Source organism: Dermochelys coriacea, chromosome 6, assembly GCF_009764565.3.
Source record: "Dermochelys coriacea isolate rDerCor1 chromosome 6, rDerCor1.pri.v4, whole genome shotgun sequence".
In the NCBI taxonomy this organism is placed as follows: domain Eukaryota; kingdom Metazoa; phylum Chordata; order Testudines; family Dermochelyidae; genus Dermochelys; species Dermochelys coriacea.
In genome coordinates, this window is record NC_050073.1 from 78,901,873 (window position 1) to 78,919,357 (window position 17,485).

General features: G+C 38.7%; 1 protein-coding gene across 22 annotated transcripts in view; it reads right to left on the reverse strand.

Annotated features, from left to right (window-relative positions):
• Window positions 1–17,485, reverse strand: part of HEATR5A (HEAT repeat containing 5A) — a 120,831-nt gene that overhangs the window by 37,049 nt on the left and 66,297 nt on the right. For 12 of the 22 annotated variants that reach the window (XM_043517000.1, XM_043516991.1, XM_038404924.2 and 9 more), the window contains 6 exons: window positions 13,047–13,206; window positions 11,481–11,670; window positions 9,632–9,801; window positions 6,045–6,071; window positions 3,909–4,047; window positions 583–762 (listed from right to left, as the gene is read on the reverse strand). In XM_043517000.1, the coding sequence (XP_043372935.1) occupies window positions 583–762; window positions 3,909–4,047; window positions 6,045–6,071; window positions 9,632–9,801; window positions 11,481–11,670; window positions 13,047–13,206 (866 nt within the window). The remainder of the gene's footprint in view (window positions 1–582; window positions 763–3,908; window positions 4,048–6,044; window positions 6,072–9,631; window positions 9,802–11,480; window positions 11,671–13,046; window positions 13,207–17,485) is intronic. The other 10 variants (XM_043516994.1, XM_043516998.1, XM_038404931.2 and 7 more) reach the window with 1 other exon arrangement.

Sequence of the window (17,485 nt, forward strand, 5' to 3'; positions counted from 1 at the left end):
ACACATTTCAGGAAGGAGTCTTGCTATTGACATATTTTCTCTAATGTCTATTTAGAGCTAAACCAGACTCTACCAACTGTATGGGTGTGGACTATAAATTTCATTAGGTACAAGCACAGCTGCATACCATGCACATGACCAATACCATAAGATCCTCAGCACGTTGCTTTATAGCAACTAAAGATTACTATTGTATAGTATGTGGATTCCTTTTCAATTATTTATAACTAGCCTGAACCATTATCTCAGATGTGAGGATATTTTCCACTCCAAAGTTTGTAGAAATTTGAACTTTGTGGCTCATGCCTTTCATCAAGTAGGATATGACTAGTCAAGGAAAGCAATACTGTTCACAAGGCCTTTTCAGAATGCAAAAGGCAGTCAGGAAAGATCAAGTAATTTGCCATTCTAGGGAAAAAAGTTCAAATATCAAACAATTTAAAATAAATAGCAGTAATATACTTTTTTCACTATCTGTATATGTCTAAGAGATGAGACTGATTATTTCTCTCTTGTAAAGCAGAGATTGTATTTGTAGGCCTTGTTTTATTACATTCCAAGCTAGAATATGTTAGTACTTACCAGCTGAGGCAGCAAGAACATCTTTACAAAGCTTCAACCAGAATGAGAGTTTTTCCACTGCCACCGATGTGAGCATATGACTTAGGGTCTCTTTGATATCTTGGCATAGTCTTTGATCCAATTCTTTGTCCAGCAAGCTCAGCAATGCCCCCTCCAGTCCAACTTCTCTGATGTTAATGTCTGTTAAGAACGCAGTATTATCTGAGTGCTATGCATCACAAAATTGCCATAACACAGAAGCATAGAAATTCAGTTATGGTACTTAATAATTACACGTCATACGTTGCAAAAAGAAAATATTTTAAGTGTTTCAAGACCAGATGATTGCTTAAAGTTCTAATGCCATGCCATCTGGGTGCAAAACCAACTCTGAGATCACCACATTATTCAATATTGCCCCAAATGAATTGCACCCCAGTAATTTTTCTAGCTTTCCCCAGGATCATGAAATGCATGTCCAATGTGAATGTGGCTTTGTGTTATGTTAACCTGATTTACTAGAAACTACTCAAGTGAGGATGTTAATGTTTAGCCCCAACTGCTTGGTTAAAATCCCTATACCCATGTTAACGTTTTACTTTCTGAAGAATTCTTCTCTGTCTGCTAACCCTTGTTATTAGCTTTTGAATATGTAGCAGGTTATTAAGGTTTTTTTAAATGTAATTAGTCATTCAATAGTTTGCTTAGAATTTACTGTAATGGTTACAAAAGTACAAGATTGAAAATGGCCTTAGACATCAATAACATCCAGTGATAGAGCTGTGGTGAGGATCTGTAGGCAGCAACACATGCCACCAATACAGCCAGGATGGGGAGGAGCAAAGAGAAGTATCCGTGATTTCAAGTTAAGGCATTTTTAATTAATTGTAAATGGAGTCTGTGACCAACAGGAAACGCTTCTTCTGACAGCATTCTATTCTACTCTGGCTCTCATACTGTGCCCATCCATTTGGTATCTGAACACCTAAAAAAAAATGTGTTAACTTTGAAGTTGTTGACCTATGACCCTGTCTCAACTTTGAATTTGTCTTGGTAGAGATCATAGGGTATCAAGTTCACAATTTATATTTTAATACTGCTAATGCTGACAGGTTTATATTGATTAGTAGAGTGAAATGTGCTGAACACAAGTAGGGGAACTTAAATAATAAGACAATTAGCATTTGCTATGCTAAAAAGGCAACATTTATTTAGTGTGAGGCCAAGTGTGGCAGGCCTGATTTTTCGGCAGTCAAGGTAGGCCTAGAGGCTTAACCCAAGGTCATATAATTGTGTCTTCTCATGCTGTGTGACAGACAAGCGTAGAAAGACTAGTACACCGCATAGTTGCACTAAAGCTTAAAATAGAGTAAGGGGGAAAGAGAATTTTTGCAGCTATGCAACTACAGAGATAACCACTTGATTTATTAAGAAATTAATTTATGCGAATAGCTTGTCAGCAGTTGAAAGCCTAAGTATGGTCACCCAGACTACCACACACAGACAAAAGGGCAGGCCTAAGTTTCTTATGGTAGTAGAAATGGGCAAATATGGGGTGTGTGTGTGTGTGTGTGTGTGTGTGTGTGTGTGTGTGTGTGTGTGTGTGTGTGTGTGTGTGTGTGTGTGTAAAAAACTAGATACTTTCCTATAGTCTGGGTACATCAGGCTTCTGAAACACTCAATTGGATCAAGATCTGTTCTCTGATATGCTCTACTTACTGATTCTACCTTTGTTTTCCCATATTTTAGGAGTATGTGAATAAGTTTACAATCCTAAAAGCTATCACTTTATGCTGTGTAGTTATATTAATGAGTGGACTTGTTCTGATGTTAAGAAAAGCATTTATCTATATATCCCCCATTGATTCCGTACTCAACAAGTATCATCTGGGTAGCTACCCAAAGAGAAGAAACTGTGATGATAATAAAGATTACCAGTGCAAAAATTGCTCAGGCTACAAAGTTAAGGTTAAATGATTCTCCATGAACCAAAACAGCTCTGAAAGAACATAATAGTAACAAAATACACATATATAGACATCTCGAAATTCTCAGTTATTACTGACAGTTGATTATTCTCATTTGCTTAATATCACTAAATTTACAAATCAGCACTTAAAGTGGACCCTTAACTAAATTCACCAATGGTGTAATCCTGTACTAGAGAACAAGAGGCTTGCTAAATGCTAAAATAACATTGTCACATAATCTCTCTGAGATAGGTACAGTAAATATTCGTGTGCACCAGCAGGGTCTATATGGACCATTTAATGCACAACATGTTAGCCTGCTTTAGAAATCACACAGCTGTAGTACACACCGTCACACTATGTTGACAAGCCCTTAGTGTAAAGGAGGCTGCTGTGGTGTACATTTACACCCCAGCTTGCCACAAACTAAATATTCATACAGATAAGCCCATAGTCCTCTTAACAAACAAAAATAATTTAAAACTTTTTTGGGTCTCCCTCGAGGCTTCCTCTTTTTCCACCAAAACTTCAAAGAGTGCAATGGAAGCTGGCTGATGAACTTGCACATATGCAGTACATGGACACCTGGTGCTCAGCACTTTTGAAAAACCAAACCCCTTACTGTATTAACATGCCCGACTAAATTGTATGTTTTGGGGGGCAAGGACTGACTCTGTGTGCATATATAGCACCTACCACAATGGGGCCCCGATCCCAGACTGGAGCCTCTTGTCCTACTGCAATACACAAAACAAACACTATGGACTTAGGAGCTGAAGTATGGAACCCCTTCTTAAAAATCTTGACCTAAAGTTTTTGGAACATTTATATTAAATTTACTATTGCAGTGTTACAGTACCGTCAACTTTCAAAAACCATGAGTAAGGTACCAAAAAATCATGAGATCAATTTAAAGATCACAATTTTTTAAAAAGGGGTTTTTATCTACTATTTGGTTATGGTCACTGTTAGGTGCACTCAGGACAAATTTTCAAGCTCTTCTCTGCAACGCTGGGGGCTAGAAATCTTTTTTTTTTTTAAATGAAAATTGAGATCTCTCTCTCTTGGATGGCTCCAGGAGTTGGGGCTTTAAGAAAAACACCAATTATTATGACACTCATGACAAAATTGTGAGGCTTGGCAACACTGCTGTTAGCATTGTTTTTATCACTGGGAGATGCCTAAAAAGTGTCAACAAATATAAGTACATAAATATCGCGTGTTAGGAGAAAAAATATTTTGAGTTAAAGGTTTTTTTAAATGCTACAAAACAAATAATCTGCCATCTCAGTTTAATTTAGAAGGGAGGGTGCTTAACGATCCAAGTTCAGCATGAGCCCAGCACTGCACTCTCAAGGCTTAATGGACATACATTACCTGGAGTGAAATCTTCTCTGCAGTCTTTAACAAAGGTAACAGCATGTTCTGATACCTCAGCTGCTTCTCTTTGCACAAGCTGACGCAAACAAGCTAGTACTGCTCGTCTCAACAATAAGTAGGAGCTACAGAGATTCATCTGAAATATGCAAACAAAGAGTAAGATGGCTCACAACCTCCATAGCAGCTACCCAATACAGCTGTAGTCCAGTGCTTTCTGATTGATTACAGTTATGAAATAGACGGTGAAGTCCATCACCACATAACTCTCCTATTTTGCGTACCTTTGTAGATCTAAAATTAAAAGTTTACAATATTGTAAATGCTTTGGTAACCACAGTAATTTTAAAGTTTTCTCAGTGAAAGTATCCTACAGAGCTAGTCATATCCATCTCTCATTGAAGTCAATGGAAAAACTTCCACTGACTTCAATGGAAGTTGAATCAAGATCTAAATGAATGCCTATTTTACTCTTATCCAGAGTACAAAATTACAGTGTGGTATGAAAACTCAGTCCAAACAAAGTCCACTCATATCACCATCATAGAGATCTAGGAGTGATGAAAGAAAAGTACAATACAACTAGGGACGAGAAAACCAAGCTCAAATAATTCCAAGATCTGTGCATGAAAGTGAGATTGTAAGAGAGAGGGAAAAGAGAAAAATAAATGGATGCTGAACAAGGTTTCTTTTGAAAATATCATCCAACTAAATTAGATTGTAGTTATTTGTTTTGGGGAAGGTCAGGGTTAGGGATGGGCATGTCGTGTGGAGACATGTCACCTTTCCTGAACCATTCTCCAACATGGCTGTTTAGAGCATCATTACTTCAACATCACAAGATCAGCTTCTGCTTTTTCTACTGAAAACTCATGCCAACACGAACATTGTTCCTGGAGCAAGGAAACAACTTTAAAAAAACCAAGTCTTGCACATGAGGTTCTTCCTCACATCCCCAAATTTTAAGACTATCCTGAAAGTAATCCACAGATACAGTAAGCTTGTCAAGTGGCTGGGCAGGGTAACTAGACCAATGTTTATACAATTTACTGTAATCCAAGCTTAGGTTATAACAAGTAAATAACCAAAATGAGCATGTGTCTAAGTATATGGATGGTAAAGAGATTATCCTTTATAATTAAAGAAACCTTCTACCCTTATCTGTCACCTAAAGGCAGTGGTTTTCAACATTTTTTTCATTTGCGGACCCCTAAAAAATTTTGAATGGAGATGCAGACCGCTTGGAAATCTTAGACTCTTTGGGGTCTGCAGACCACAGGCTGAAAACCACTGCTCTAAGGTACTGAAAAAGGAAAGAGCTGAGCGTCTGCTGCAGAGAACCTTTGCTGAGGGGTCATGCTCCTCATTTGTCATTGATAAGCCAATAGTTACTCAAAATGAGATTAAAAATAAAAAAAAATTAAGGACACAAAGAATATGTGATATGGAATCTCAGTTTCATTATATTTAAAATTAATTTGTCTATCTGCTTTTGTATGCTTATGCATGCGAATCTGCAAAACTTATTATGAATTATACATTTTAATAGATATAAAGATATGCTCTGCATAACAATTCTTTTGTAAAAGAAATGAGTCAATTAGTATCTTTGCAAGATACTTTAACTGAAATTTTAAAGGGTATAATGGAATCTTTAATGCAACATTTATTCAAGCAGGCCGCATCTCCTGGAAATCTGGCATGCTTAAAATTGCAGCTCACCAGATAATTTTTATAGGGAAGGACAGAGCACTCAAGTCAGGCGACAGGGAAATGTGAGAAACACATACTTCATATCTCTCATTCTCCCACATTTTAAGTAGGGAAAAAGGATAACACACACAATGCAAGCAACACATAAAAATTAACTTAAACCATTTCTGCATTGCACATGTTAAAGTTAAACAGATGCAAAATTAAGTGCACAAAATGAAACATGTGCCCAGCTGCAGAAGGTTAGAAAGGATTTGGTTAGGGTGATACCAGATGAACATCATTTGACATGCTGAAGGTATTTTACTTTACATTAATGGTTAAACAGAGAGAGAGAGAGAGAGAAAGACACAGGCAGGAGGAAATAAAAAACATCACTGCAAACTGCTGAAATTTTAGGATTAACAAGGCACTGGGACCTACCAACACAGAATTATCCAACAAGATCTCCTGCACAAAAACAAATGACAAACCAGTCACGACAAAATCAAAATACAGATACCACAATGATACTCACTACAGCAAGGAAACCATAAAATGTAAATTCAGAATATTAAATTCAGAGTGTTAACTCAAACATTCCACAAAATCCTCATTTGCTTAGTCCAAATACCTCATCATATAATGTTGAACAGCTTTAAAATGTAAGCCAAAAGCCCGTAAAACTCATTGGGTAAAATGTAAAAGCAGCTCTTGAAAGTGGTCATTGAAATTTATATATATATTTATTTGTTTTTGAACATATTTTCTTTTTGGTCCTACAGCTGAAAACCTGGGCATCCACCCTATGCAGCCATCCTATGTATATGAGATATATAAATAAGAATGTAGTGTGTATCTCTAAAGTTAGCTGTAAAATTAATATTAGTCATTACCAGATACAAAAGGTTATTTCCACAACTGAGTATTTAATTACCAGAACTTGACACAGAACGTTAAGTATCATGCAGTTAGATGCAAAGCCGTGGGTAAGAAAATCCTCTTTCTAAAGGAAGAAAATTCTAAGATGCTGGTTTTTTGTTTTGTTTTGGGGTAGGAGTGGGTACTAGAGGAGAAGGGGGAAGGAAGATGAGGGTGGGATGATGATGTTCATTTTATATAACTTTTTTATAAAAACAAGACCTCTTTTAGTTATTAAATATTTTAAGAACAGTCTAAAATAAAGTTTGAACTCATAAGTTTTCAATATATTGGCAATAGCCTAGGAGAAATAGGAAAAAACCCCTCCAAATAACTATTGGTAATTACAATTGGTAATTAACATTACCATTCTCAGCAACAGTGTTTTCAGCTCTCTCCTCACTAGTGTGTCTCAATGGATATCAAAAAAAACAGTCTGTTCTCTGACAAGAGCCTCTTTACCTTCCTCCCTGTCTGTTACAAATAATTCCTCAGCACAGAATGGTGGTATTAAAAATAAAATATAATACCACCTAGCTCTTATTTTGCATTTTTCACCTTTAGAGCTCAAAGTGCTTTACAGAAGGTCAGTATCATCCTTCTTTTACAGATGGGGAAACTGAGGCACAGGGCGAGAGCTATTTGCACAAACTCACCCAGCAAGCCCATGGCAGAACTGGGAACTATACTTATGTTTCCCACGTCCCAAAACAGTGCCCTGTCCATGCCTCCTATTAAGACAACAATGGTAATTGTTCAGGCAGACCACATGCCCTACAAAGTTCTACTGAGTTCAGTGAGGCTTCAACACAAATGCAGGGTCCACCTGCATGGTGATCTCTGCAGGAATGGGGTCTAAATAAGGAAAGTATAAATCAAACCCCACTCATTCATAGTTATGACACAGATCTATTTCCAATTACTAAACTGTATGTATTAGTATGGAGGGCTTTCATTCTGCAATGAGCTCCTCGCAGACAGAAATCTACAACTGCGTGGAATCCCTATTTCACTGGGACTCTGTGTGGGCACAAGAATCTATCCATGTAAAGCTCCTTGTAGGGTTGGGGCCTAAATGAACACGAACACACACACAAATTACAAAATATATTTTGCTCTAATTAACAAGTGTAGGTAAGTTTTAATTTATGAAGTATTCCATAATTTACTGTAACAATTTCACAAGTATACTGAAGTATTATTCTGTAAAAACAATGAAGTCTTTGTAATATAAAACCTCGCTACAAACACACTATTAATAAATCTTTGTTGAGAAGTGGTGAGAGACCAATTTTCTGTGCAGTTTAGAGAGGTACTACTGTAAACAGCAGTGGAGAAGACATTCATTCAATAGGTTTGCAAATAGATGGAAATGCTAATGAGTTATCTGATCAACAGGACAGCAACTCCCGAGTCTGGAGTGCTTTCATAAAAGATGAGTGGAAATGCTTTTTACCTATTAAAAGGAAGATCAAGGATAAAATATGGTGGAAGGGGGAGAAGAAGGAAGAATCCCTAAAGGGTACAATTCTCCCAAAATAAACAGGCTCATGCTTAAACCCAATAGTAATGTGGGGCTCCCTCTGAATCTTGCAGATCCATTTCTACAAAATCCTCAAACATATATGGAAGAAATGTGAACTCCATAATAAATCAGAATGTATGTCTACTAATGATATACAACAGCTGCTCAGACAAAAGAACATTTAAAAACTCCAAGACAGATAAAGTAGAGATACAAGAAAATGCAGAAAATTGACTTTTTTTTTTTTTTTTTTTTTTTTTACTTCTGAGAAAAACTTTTACAGGGAAACCAGCTAAATCATGAATACATAATGAGGGTAGATCAAATCTTGTTAAAACCTTCTCTTGCTACAGCATATTCTTATGGAAGCAGGCATTTGATTGTGTGGGAGACAGCTTGAGACAGAAGAAGAATAGGCAAAGTAGAATAAATTGACTAGGGAGGTTGTGAAATCTCTATCATTGGGGATTTTTAAGAGCAGGTTAGACAAACACCTGTCAGGGATGGTCTAGATAATACTTAGTCCTGCCACAAGTGCAAGGAACTGGACTAGATGATCTCTTGAGGCCCCTTACAGTCCTACAATTCTAGTACAGGATTAAAGAAAAAAATAGAACTAGGATACTCAATACTTGTGCAAGTAGAGGTTGCATTTGGTGCTGTGGACATGACCTTAGTGGAAAGCACACACTGGTTTGCTTAAGAAGAACTAACCAGCCATGCTAGTATTATGGTTGCTTTCTTGGATTGAACTAATTTTGGGGACATGGCAGCTACTATGGCAGTTAAAGGTAATATATAATATTTTACAAATGAGATGACAAACCTGAAAAGTGACATGTTCCCTATCACTTTTGTGTCATGCCTGCAAACTACAATGAGAGGGGGCAGCTGTCTTGAGTACCAGAATCACAACAGTAACTGCTCATTAGCAGTACAGAATTGACAAGGAAAGTAAACTAGTCTAGATTTCTTTAAATTATAAATAATTATATTACTTATACTGAATATTGAGAAGTAATCAGTTACTTCAACAAACCTTAACCTAGCATAGACGAGAAAAAATACTGGCCAGAATTAAGTGGGCAAAACCCAAAACCCAGTTGATACATTTTGTCAACAAAAGTTTGGCTTGTGTACGAATGGCAGCACGTATTCTCAGTCAGTAACAGGGGTATGCTCTTGGGAGAGATATTGAAGGAAGAAAGCAGAAGGAAGGAAAATAGATAAATGGATAAATAGAAAGGGGAGAAGTGAGAGTGACCATGTGCATATGTTTCAGAGTAGCAGCCGTGTTAGTCTGTATTCGCAAAAAGAAAAGGAGTACTTGTGGCACCTTAGAGACTAACAAATTTATTAGAGCATAAGCTTTCGTGAGCTACAGCTCACTTCAACGGATACATATGAAAGATACAAACCCTCACCCTATTAAAGAATGACTGATTACTAAAACACAGTATTAAATGTATTTTAACAAACGATAACTGGCTGGTTTAAGGAAAATTTATTTAAATGTTTTATGTTTCAAGGCAAAAGTTGAAAAATTTAAAAATGGGGAAAAATACATTTTTATAGCTTTACTTACACATAGGCAGCTTACAAGGCTAGACAAGTTGACATGTCGTGGAGCAAACATATGAAGCTGCTGTAGGCAAGAGATGGCTTGAGCCTGAACAAGGCAATCAGGGTTATCCTGCATCACTGCACAGCCCAGAAGACACGAAGTTCTTAAGGCTGAAACTGCAGTTTTACTACCTACAGTTAGAAAAACAGTATTTTAATACTTCCAACATATTATTTTTCCTTAATTTTTTTAAATAGGTAAAATATGAGTAATTATACAAAGCATTCACTCTTAATAAAATGATTCACATAGGAGTTTCTGCAAGTGATTCATTCAAGCAGAATAATCGTCATCGTACTTAGCACTTCTACTGTACCTTGAAACAGACAGTCACAGACAACTTAGTCCTGCCTCAGCGCAAGGGACAGGCCTAGATGACCTATCAAGCCTCCTTCCTACCTTTCTATGATTCTAACTTTACAAACAAGCAAGCAGGCCTCAAAATACCACTGAGAGGTAGGCAGGCATTATAACCAGTTAACACAGGGGGACAATAAGGGACAGAGAGGTCAAACTCTGTATAGAGTTTATAGTCAGTGATAAACTTAGAATACCTGACTCGATTCTTTTCTCTAGCCTCTAGATCCCACTCCCCACTTTTTGGACTACTGGCACACTTGTTCAGTAGAACTTTCCATACCAATACAAAAGGTATGTTTTCTTTTTTAAAGTAATATTTCGGGGGGGGGGGTGCACAGAAGGATTAAGTGATTAATAAAGCCTGCAATTGGCAGGCAGGTAAATGTATCAAGGTAGTACATGCACATCATACGAAGGACTGGGTGAATATCATCATCAATGACAGAGTGCACAAATAATAAATAAAAGGAATACACTTACAGGTGAGTCAATGGGATGGATATGGACTTTGGCACTGAAACAGCTACAGATACAGGAAACTAAGGCTCTGATCCTATAAGCTGCCTTACACAACCCTGCATCTACACACAGCCCCATGAAAATCAATGAGGTCTGCACACATGAAGCAGCTTACAGGACTTGGGCCTCAAGAGAAAAAATTGATGGTGCCTGATCTGACATTCCCTATTAACCCTCCAGGGGAAGGCCAGATATAATGTCTTCCCTGAAGTCTTTCAGTTGCTTTTCCTGTCAAGTCACTATACCTGCTTTGCTTCCCCAGACTTCATAGATCTCTGGTGTTGTTGCCCCTTCAAATAATGCTGGAGGTTTGTATACATGCTATTAGTGTGGCTTTCATATTGTATATTATCTGATGGGCATCAAAAAGCATTGGATTAACCCCCTTGTGTAGACAAGTCCTAGAATGCCTGTATTTAAACTCTGAACTCAATGGGTACTGTGAGTGCACAGCTCCATTGAAAAATCAGACCATTTTTATTTAGGTGCCTAAATCTGGATTTTGTTCTCAATTTTTCAAATAAAAATCTCTGTGTCTTGACACTAAGCATAAGAACTTTCAACCCAATGAGAAACTTTTAGGATTATCAAAAAAGAAAAGGAGTACTTGTGGCAGCTTAGAGACTAACAAATTTATTTGAGCATAAGCTTCTGTGAGCTACAGCTCACTTCATCGGATGCATTATGTTCTGGTAAGGGTATCAAAAAAAAAAATTTGCTCATCCTGGAAGGGTAATTCCCACCATGTCTTGGCCCCATAAAGGCACAGCCTATGAAAAACTACTTCACAGTTTATTTGCAAGAAAAAATGTCTGAATGATTCCTGAAAGTTCCTAGAACACATTCACTGTTTGTCTGCAATGTTTCAACTTATGTTTAAAGTGTTCTAAGTACCAAATCAAACAAACATGACAATATCGTTTATGCATACCTTGCAACTCTGGCCCCAACGTAGCGATAAGTGCATTTAAGCAGCGACCAAGGCTCTGGTGAACTTCAGCATAAGCAGGAGGGACAGTCAATAACAACATGACAACAAGAGATAGGGTAGGTTCCACATGCACATGATACAGAGGGCCAGCTGAATCTATTATCAATGACAGAGAGTGCAGTGCCCAAGTCTGTAAAATAAAAGATGTCACACCTAAATGTAATAAAATGAACTAAGAGCTGTTTTGTGAAGTCTGTGATTAAAATAAAAATTAATACATGGGTACAACTAGTGCTCTGAAGTGGGAAGGGAGTGGATGGATGAAGAGGCTACAGACAATTTGTTCTTCATAACAAAATGTCTGGAAACTGTGGCTCTTTGATAAATATTGTAAGGAAAATTCTACATTTTGGAGTGGCACGACTGGTTAACACTGTCATTATTAGTACCCAAAAACCTCAATGACAACCGATTTCTTAGATGTAGTGTAATGTTAGTTCCCCACTAAGTGCTGTAGTTTGCAGATATAAATTTTTTTCTTCATAGTTTCATGAGCTAGGATGATGGAGTTACAGCAAGTATGAAGGCAGAATTGCTGAAGAGTATTTTAATTAAATAAGGGCTTGTCTACACTCACAAGGGGATTGACACGCGGTGATGGATGCATCAGCAGTCGATTGAGCGGGTCTAGTGAAGATCTGCTAAATCAACCACAGATAGATCTTCCATTGACTCCTGTACTCCACCAGATCGAGAAGCGTAGGGGGAGTCGATGGGAGAGCGTCTCCCATCAACATCGCATGGTGTGGACCCCATGATAAGTAGATCTGAACTATGTTGATTTGAGTTACGCTATTCACATAACTCAAACTGCGTAGCTTGGATCGACTTTTCCCTTTTGTGTAGACAAGGCCTTAATCTCACTCATTTTGCCCTACATTCAAACCCATTACATGTTACTTTTGTAGTGATCCTCTGCATATGGAGGATAGTAGGTAGAAGTGATAAATTTAAGTGCACTGTTCGGTCTATTTAAAAGGGCATGTAGGGGTTTTTATCACCCCTCACTTAAACTTTAAGGAGTTTTCATGTATACCCCTTTTTATTTCACTGTGTGATTAAAATATCCTTCCCAGAGGGACCATGGCATATGAAGTGTTAGCTCAGGAAGAACCATCCGACTTCATCTTCACAACAATTTGACTCATACAAGCAAGCTTTCAACTGACCAAGCTGGTCTCTGTAGCTAGTGCTGCATACTAGTTACAGAGGCAAGCTATTTACTACATCATCTTTATAAAAGAAAATTGCTAGGAAGCAGACAGATTTGCAGACACAAAAAATGATACACAGATGAAAAGAAAAAGCAGCCACTATCTAATCAAGCAAGATTCAGGTGAATGTACATCAAATTAAAAACAATAGTATGAATTCAGGAATTCTGCTGAAGGAATTGTTGTCTAATCTCCTCTTATATGTAAGAAGAACTTTTACTCCCCAAAAACAATTGGTTCTGTTTTAATATCTATACAAAGGGCAGATATTTTGAGTTATGTGACAAAGTACCTGTACGTCAGGAGAAGTATTGTCCTGAGATAAGGTATAAAGGATTCCAACACATGCATTCAGGTGCTGAGTAGAGCCTATTCCTCCTAAATATCTATACAGTGATCCCAGAGCCAAAGAATGTCCTGTTCTTGACACCACATCCCTAGCAGATTTCAGCCTGTTAATTGCAAGGAGGAAAAAAAGGTTGTTAGAATGTGTGACTACAATAGCTGATACTGCCAGGCAATCTTTTTACATAGTAGATTTCAGTGCTTTGTAGAATGCAAGCAGCAAAAGATTTTGCTAACCATTATGTTGCCAGAAAATGTAAAGACATTTTAGTACTACTTACCTCCTACCCCAGAATCGCACCTACATAATTAAGGGGCATTTCTCAATTTAAACGAAGGGTTGTGAAAAACCAGTACTAGCGAGGATATGCTGACAATCTTTTAATTCTATCTCTTGAGCCTAGAAACAGTAACATACAAGATTGTTTTCTGTAGGGAAAAAATCCACTAAAAAACTACAAAAAAATCTATTAAATTTAGGACAAAAACACACAGTATGCAATTCACTTCATAATCATGTTATTTCTTCAAACATAAGAAAAGCAGAAACATGGTCCCAACAAGAAGATTGCAATTTTCTTAGCTAAACAAAAAAGAGTACAATAGCAAGTCCTCATTCTACTCCCTAGATAGGATTACCATTCTTTTGTATGTGCAGTTAGGCACTGACACCCTTTAACCAACTTAATGCTTTTCAACATTTAGCCTATTACAAAGTTTCTACCAAACCAATCCAAACTTCTTGACACACCCTCAGCTGATACTGAACTGGCTGGACAGGATTGTAGGTCTTTTTGAAATTGACAACATTTTTAATGCAACTGTCCTGCCTTCTGAATTTTTTCTCCACATTCTTCCACCATTTTGATGCAACTATGACGCAAACTCTTCTGTAAATACAGGATAGATCAACTAAGCTGGATCTTAAATTCTACACTCTAAAAGAGAAGGAACAAATTCAGGATTATGTTTCAGTCTCTTTTTCCTGCTCTGAATTCAGCCTGTAAACTAATGATACTCAGACCTCACTGGTTCAGGAGCCAAATTAGGGATCAACATTACCCAAAACAGCCAAATTAGTGTGAATTAATTGTTTCATTTACTACAGTACTATATATTCAAATTTAAATAGTATGTCTAGGGAAATATATATTATTTTCACAGCAAAATGACTAAGTACTATTATTTTATGAACTACAATTGGTTAACAACATAGTAAAAAATCCTGATTGGTCAATTAATTTGTGTTTTAATATCATATACTGCAAAGAGACACAGTCTGAGTATCCTTGCTGTAAACACTGTACTTGGAATCTGTCATGTTAGCTAAGAAAGGGAAAGTTTCATAGCTTCTCTGAATCACTTTTTCAACAATTGTTCTTATGTGGTTCCATTTTATTGTTGTTAATTATCTAGCCAGATTTCCAGTTTGAGACTGTGACAATAGTAGTCTGCAGAATCACTCAAAAAGTTCCTTCGAGTGTTTTTCAGTCAACCAACTTCCCAAATGTGCTTTAACACTGTGCTAGGCGTTACTTTTTAAACCAGAAAATTTTTAAATAGTACACTGAATACCCGCCCATACATTAGAAGTTTAGGATGACTGCACCTGAAAAGTGATTTTCTATACATTTGTTGTTTGAACAAATGGAAGAGACCTAATTTGTCAAATTTTTCTTTATACATTGGATGGCACCTTCAACAGCCTGGGGACTCTCCCAGTTGGTCACGATCTCCGGCTGCACTGGTGCAGCAGGACTGCTTGCTGCTGGTAAGGCAGGATCCCTGCCTGCCATGGCACCACACCTCTCCAGGAAGCAGTCCCATGGGGCGGGGCAGGAGAAATGGACAGGGGTCTCCTCACACTGCTCCTGCCTGCAAGCACCGCCCCCGCAGCTCCCATTGCCCAGGAACAGGAAGCTGTGGCCAATGGCAGCTGAGGGGGTGGTGCCTGCAGAGGGGGGCAGCACGCAGTGCCACATAGCCCCCCAGGGGCCGCAGGGACTTGTTGGCCTCTTCCAGGAGTGGCATGGCCACATGCACACTACTGATTGGCGGGGGCGGAAGGAGGGGTGGCCCTGCTTGCGATGTGGAGTAAGTGCTGATGTGCCTGAATGGAGCCAGGGCAGGCAGGGAGCCTGACTTAGCCCCACTGCACTACCGACTGGGAGCGCCGGAGATAAGTGCTTCCTAGTGGGAGCCTGCACCCCAGCCCTGAGCCCCCTCCCAGAGCCAGCATCCCATACCCCCCCTGCACCCTGAACCCCCTCTTGTACACTAAGCCCCTGCCCCAGCTCTGAGCCTCCCTCCCAAAGCCAGCACCCCATACCTCCTCTGCACCCCAAGCCCCCTCCCAGAGCCAGCATCCAATACCCCCTCCTACACCCCAACACACTGCCCCAGCCCAGAGTCCCCTCCTGCACCCATACTCCCTCCCAGAGCTTGCACCCTTCATCCCTTCATGCACCCCAACTCCCTGCCCCAGGCTCGGCCTGGAGCCCCCTCCAACACTGCGAACACCTTGGTCCCAGCCCAGAGCCCGCACCCCTCCCGAACCCTAACCCCCTACTCCAGCAGTGAAAGTGAATGAGGGTGGGGGAGAGTAAGTGATATAGAGAAGGGGGAATGGAGTGAGCGGGGTCTTGGGGAAGGGGCAGGGTAGATCCTCGGTTACCTTAAATTCAAAATGCAATATTGGGCGTAAAAAGGTTCAAGACCACTGTCCTAATAGGTATAACAAGAACCTAGATAGTCTCATAATCAGTATGTTCTTATTTATTTGTGGTAGCATTCGTTAAGTGCTAGGCACTCGCCAGACACATTAGGACAGTCCCTACACTTAGAGGACTCAAAATCTAAGGATTTCCTTTTAACTTTACAATACTTAAAGTTTCCAATTACAGACTGATATAAGAGCCTAAATGTTTCCATTATCACGTCAAAAAAACCTCCAAAAAACACTTAAAAATGTTGATATCTCCAAGTAAATACTTTCAAGTTACATAGAAATTTAAAATGAAAAAGTCCAAGAAAAAAACCCCTTGGTTTTTAAAAAAATATATTCTTCCTGGCCATACCCAACCATGCCATGTAACAAGACACATTATATAAACGAATGTATTTCAAGCCTCTTTGAAGTGCAACTATCATGAAACTAGTTAAAAACTAGTTTGCCAGAAAGTTTCAGCTTTAACCCTGAATTTCCTTATTTTTATCAGAAATATCTCACAAATATTAAAACCATTTCTGTATATAAATTACCTTCAAATCAGGCTGAGTTTCTGTATTTTTTTAAAGACTTGCGAAATCTTATTTATGCCATTTAATAAAAGTATAATGTTGACAAAAAATGGTGTGTCTATTTTGTCCTTACAAATTTACCCTAGTGCAGATAACCTGTATAGAGTTCTCTGCAGCATGTTAGTTTTGTGGTGAGGTTGAGCTGGGGGAGCTAGGGTGACCAGACAGCAAGTGTGAAAAATCAGGACGGGGGTGGGGGGTAATAGGCCCCTATATAAGACAAAGCCCCAAATAATCGGGACTGTCCCTATAAAATCAGGACATCTGGTCACCCTAGGGGGAGCTTTTGGTAGAATGAACACCCAGGTAGGCCTCCACACATCTTCCATGTTGTCTCCTTGCCACTACTGCATAAGCCAACACAGAAAGCTTTTTCCTTCATAGATCAGAGTACCAGTATAGCAGAAGCTGCACTGAGATGAATGCTGTGGCCCTGGGTTTGAGGATGGATTTTTACCTATCTGGTCTCCCTCAAATCCCAGTACTTTACCTGCATAATGACCAAGTGCTCATGCTTTATGTGAGTGAAGTGATTTTTACCCATGTGAATGTGACACACACACACACACACAGTTACCATGCTATTACAGTGATACATTATAATGGTATACAGTAGAACCTCAGAGTTACAAAAACCAGAGTTACAAACTGACCGGCCAACCACACACCTCATTTGGAACTGAAAGTACATAAAAAAGCAGCAGCAGAGACACCCCCACCAAAAAAGAGACAAATACAGTATAGTATTGGTATTAAACACAAACTACTAAAAAAAGGGGGGGTGGAGTTTAAAAAAAGATTTAACAAAGTAAGGAAACTGTTTCTGTGCTTATTTAATTTAAATTAAGATGGTTAAAAGCTGCATTTTTCCTTTGCACAGTAAAGTTTAAAGCTATATTAAGTCAATGTTCAGCTGTAAATTTTGAAAGAAACCGTGACAAAGTTCCTCCTCTACCTTGGTGGTCTTGCGATTATTGGTGGATTTGCTTGCCTTGGAGCTTCACGGCAGCCCTCAGTTTGGCCGTTTTCATGAATCCACAGTCCAAATTAACTCCTCCTGTGTCTGACCAGGAGTTGGGAGGTTTG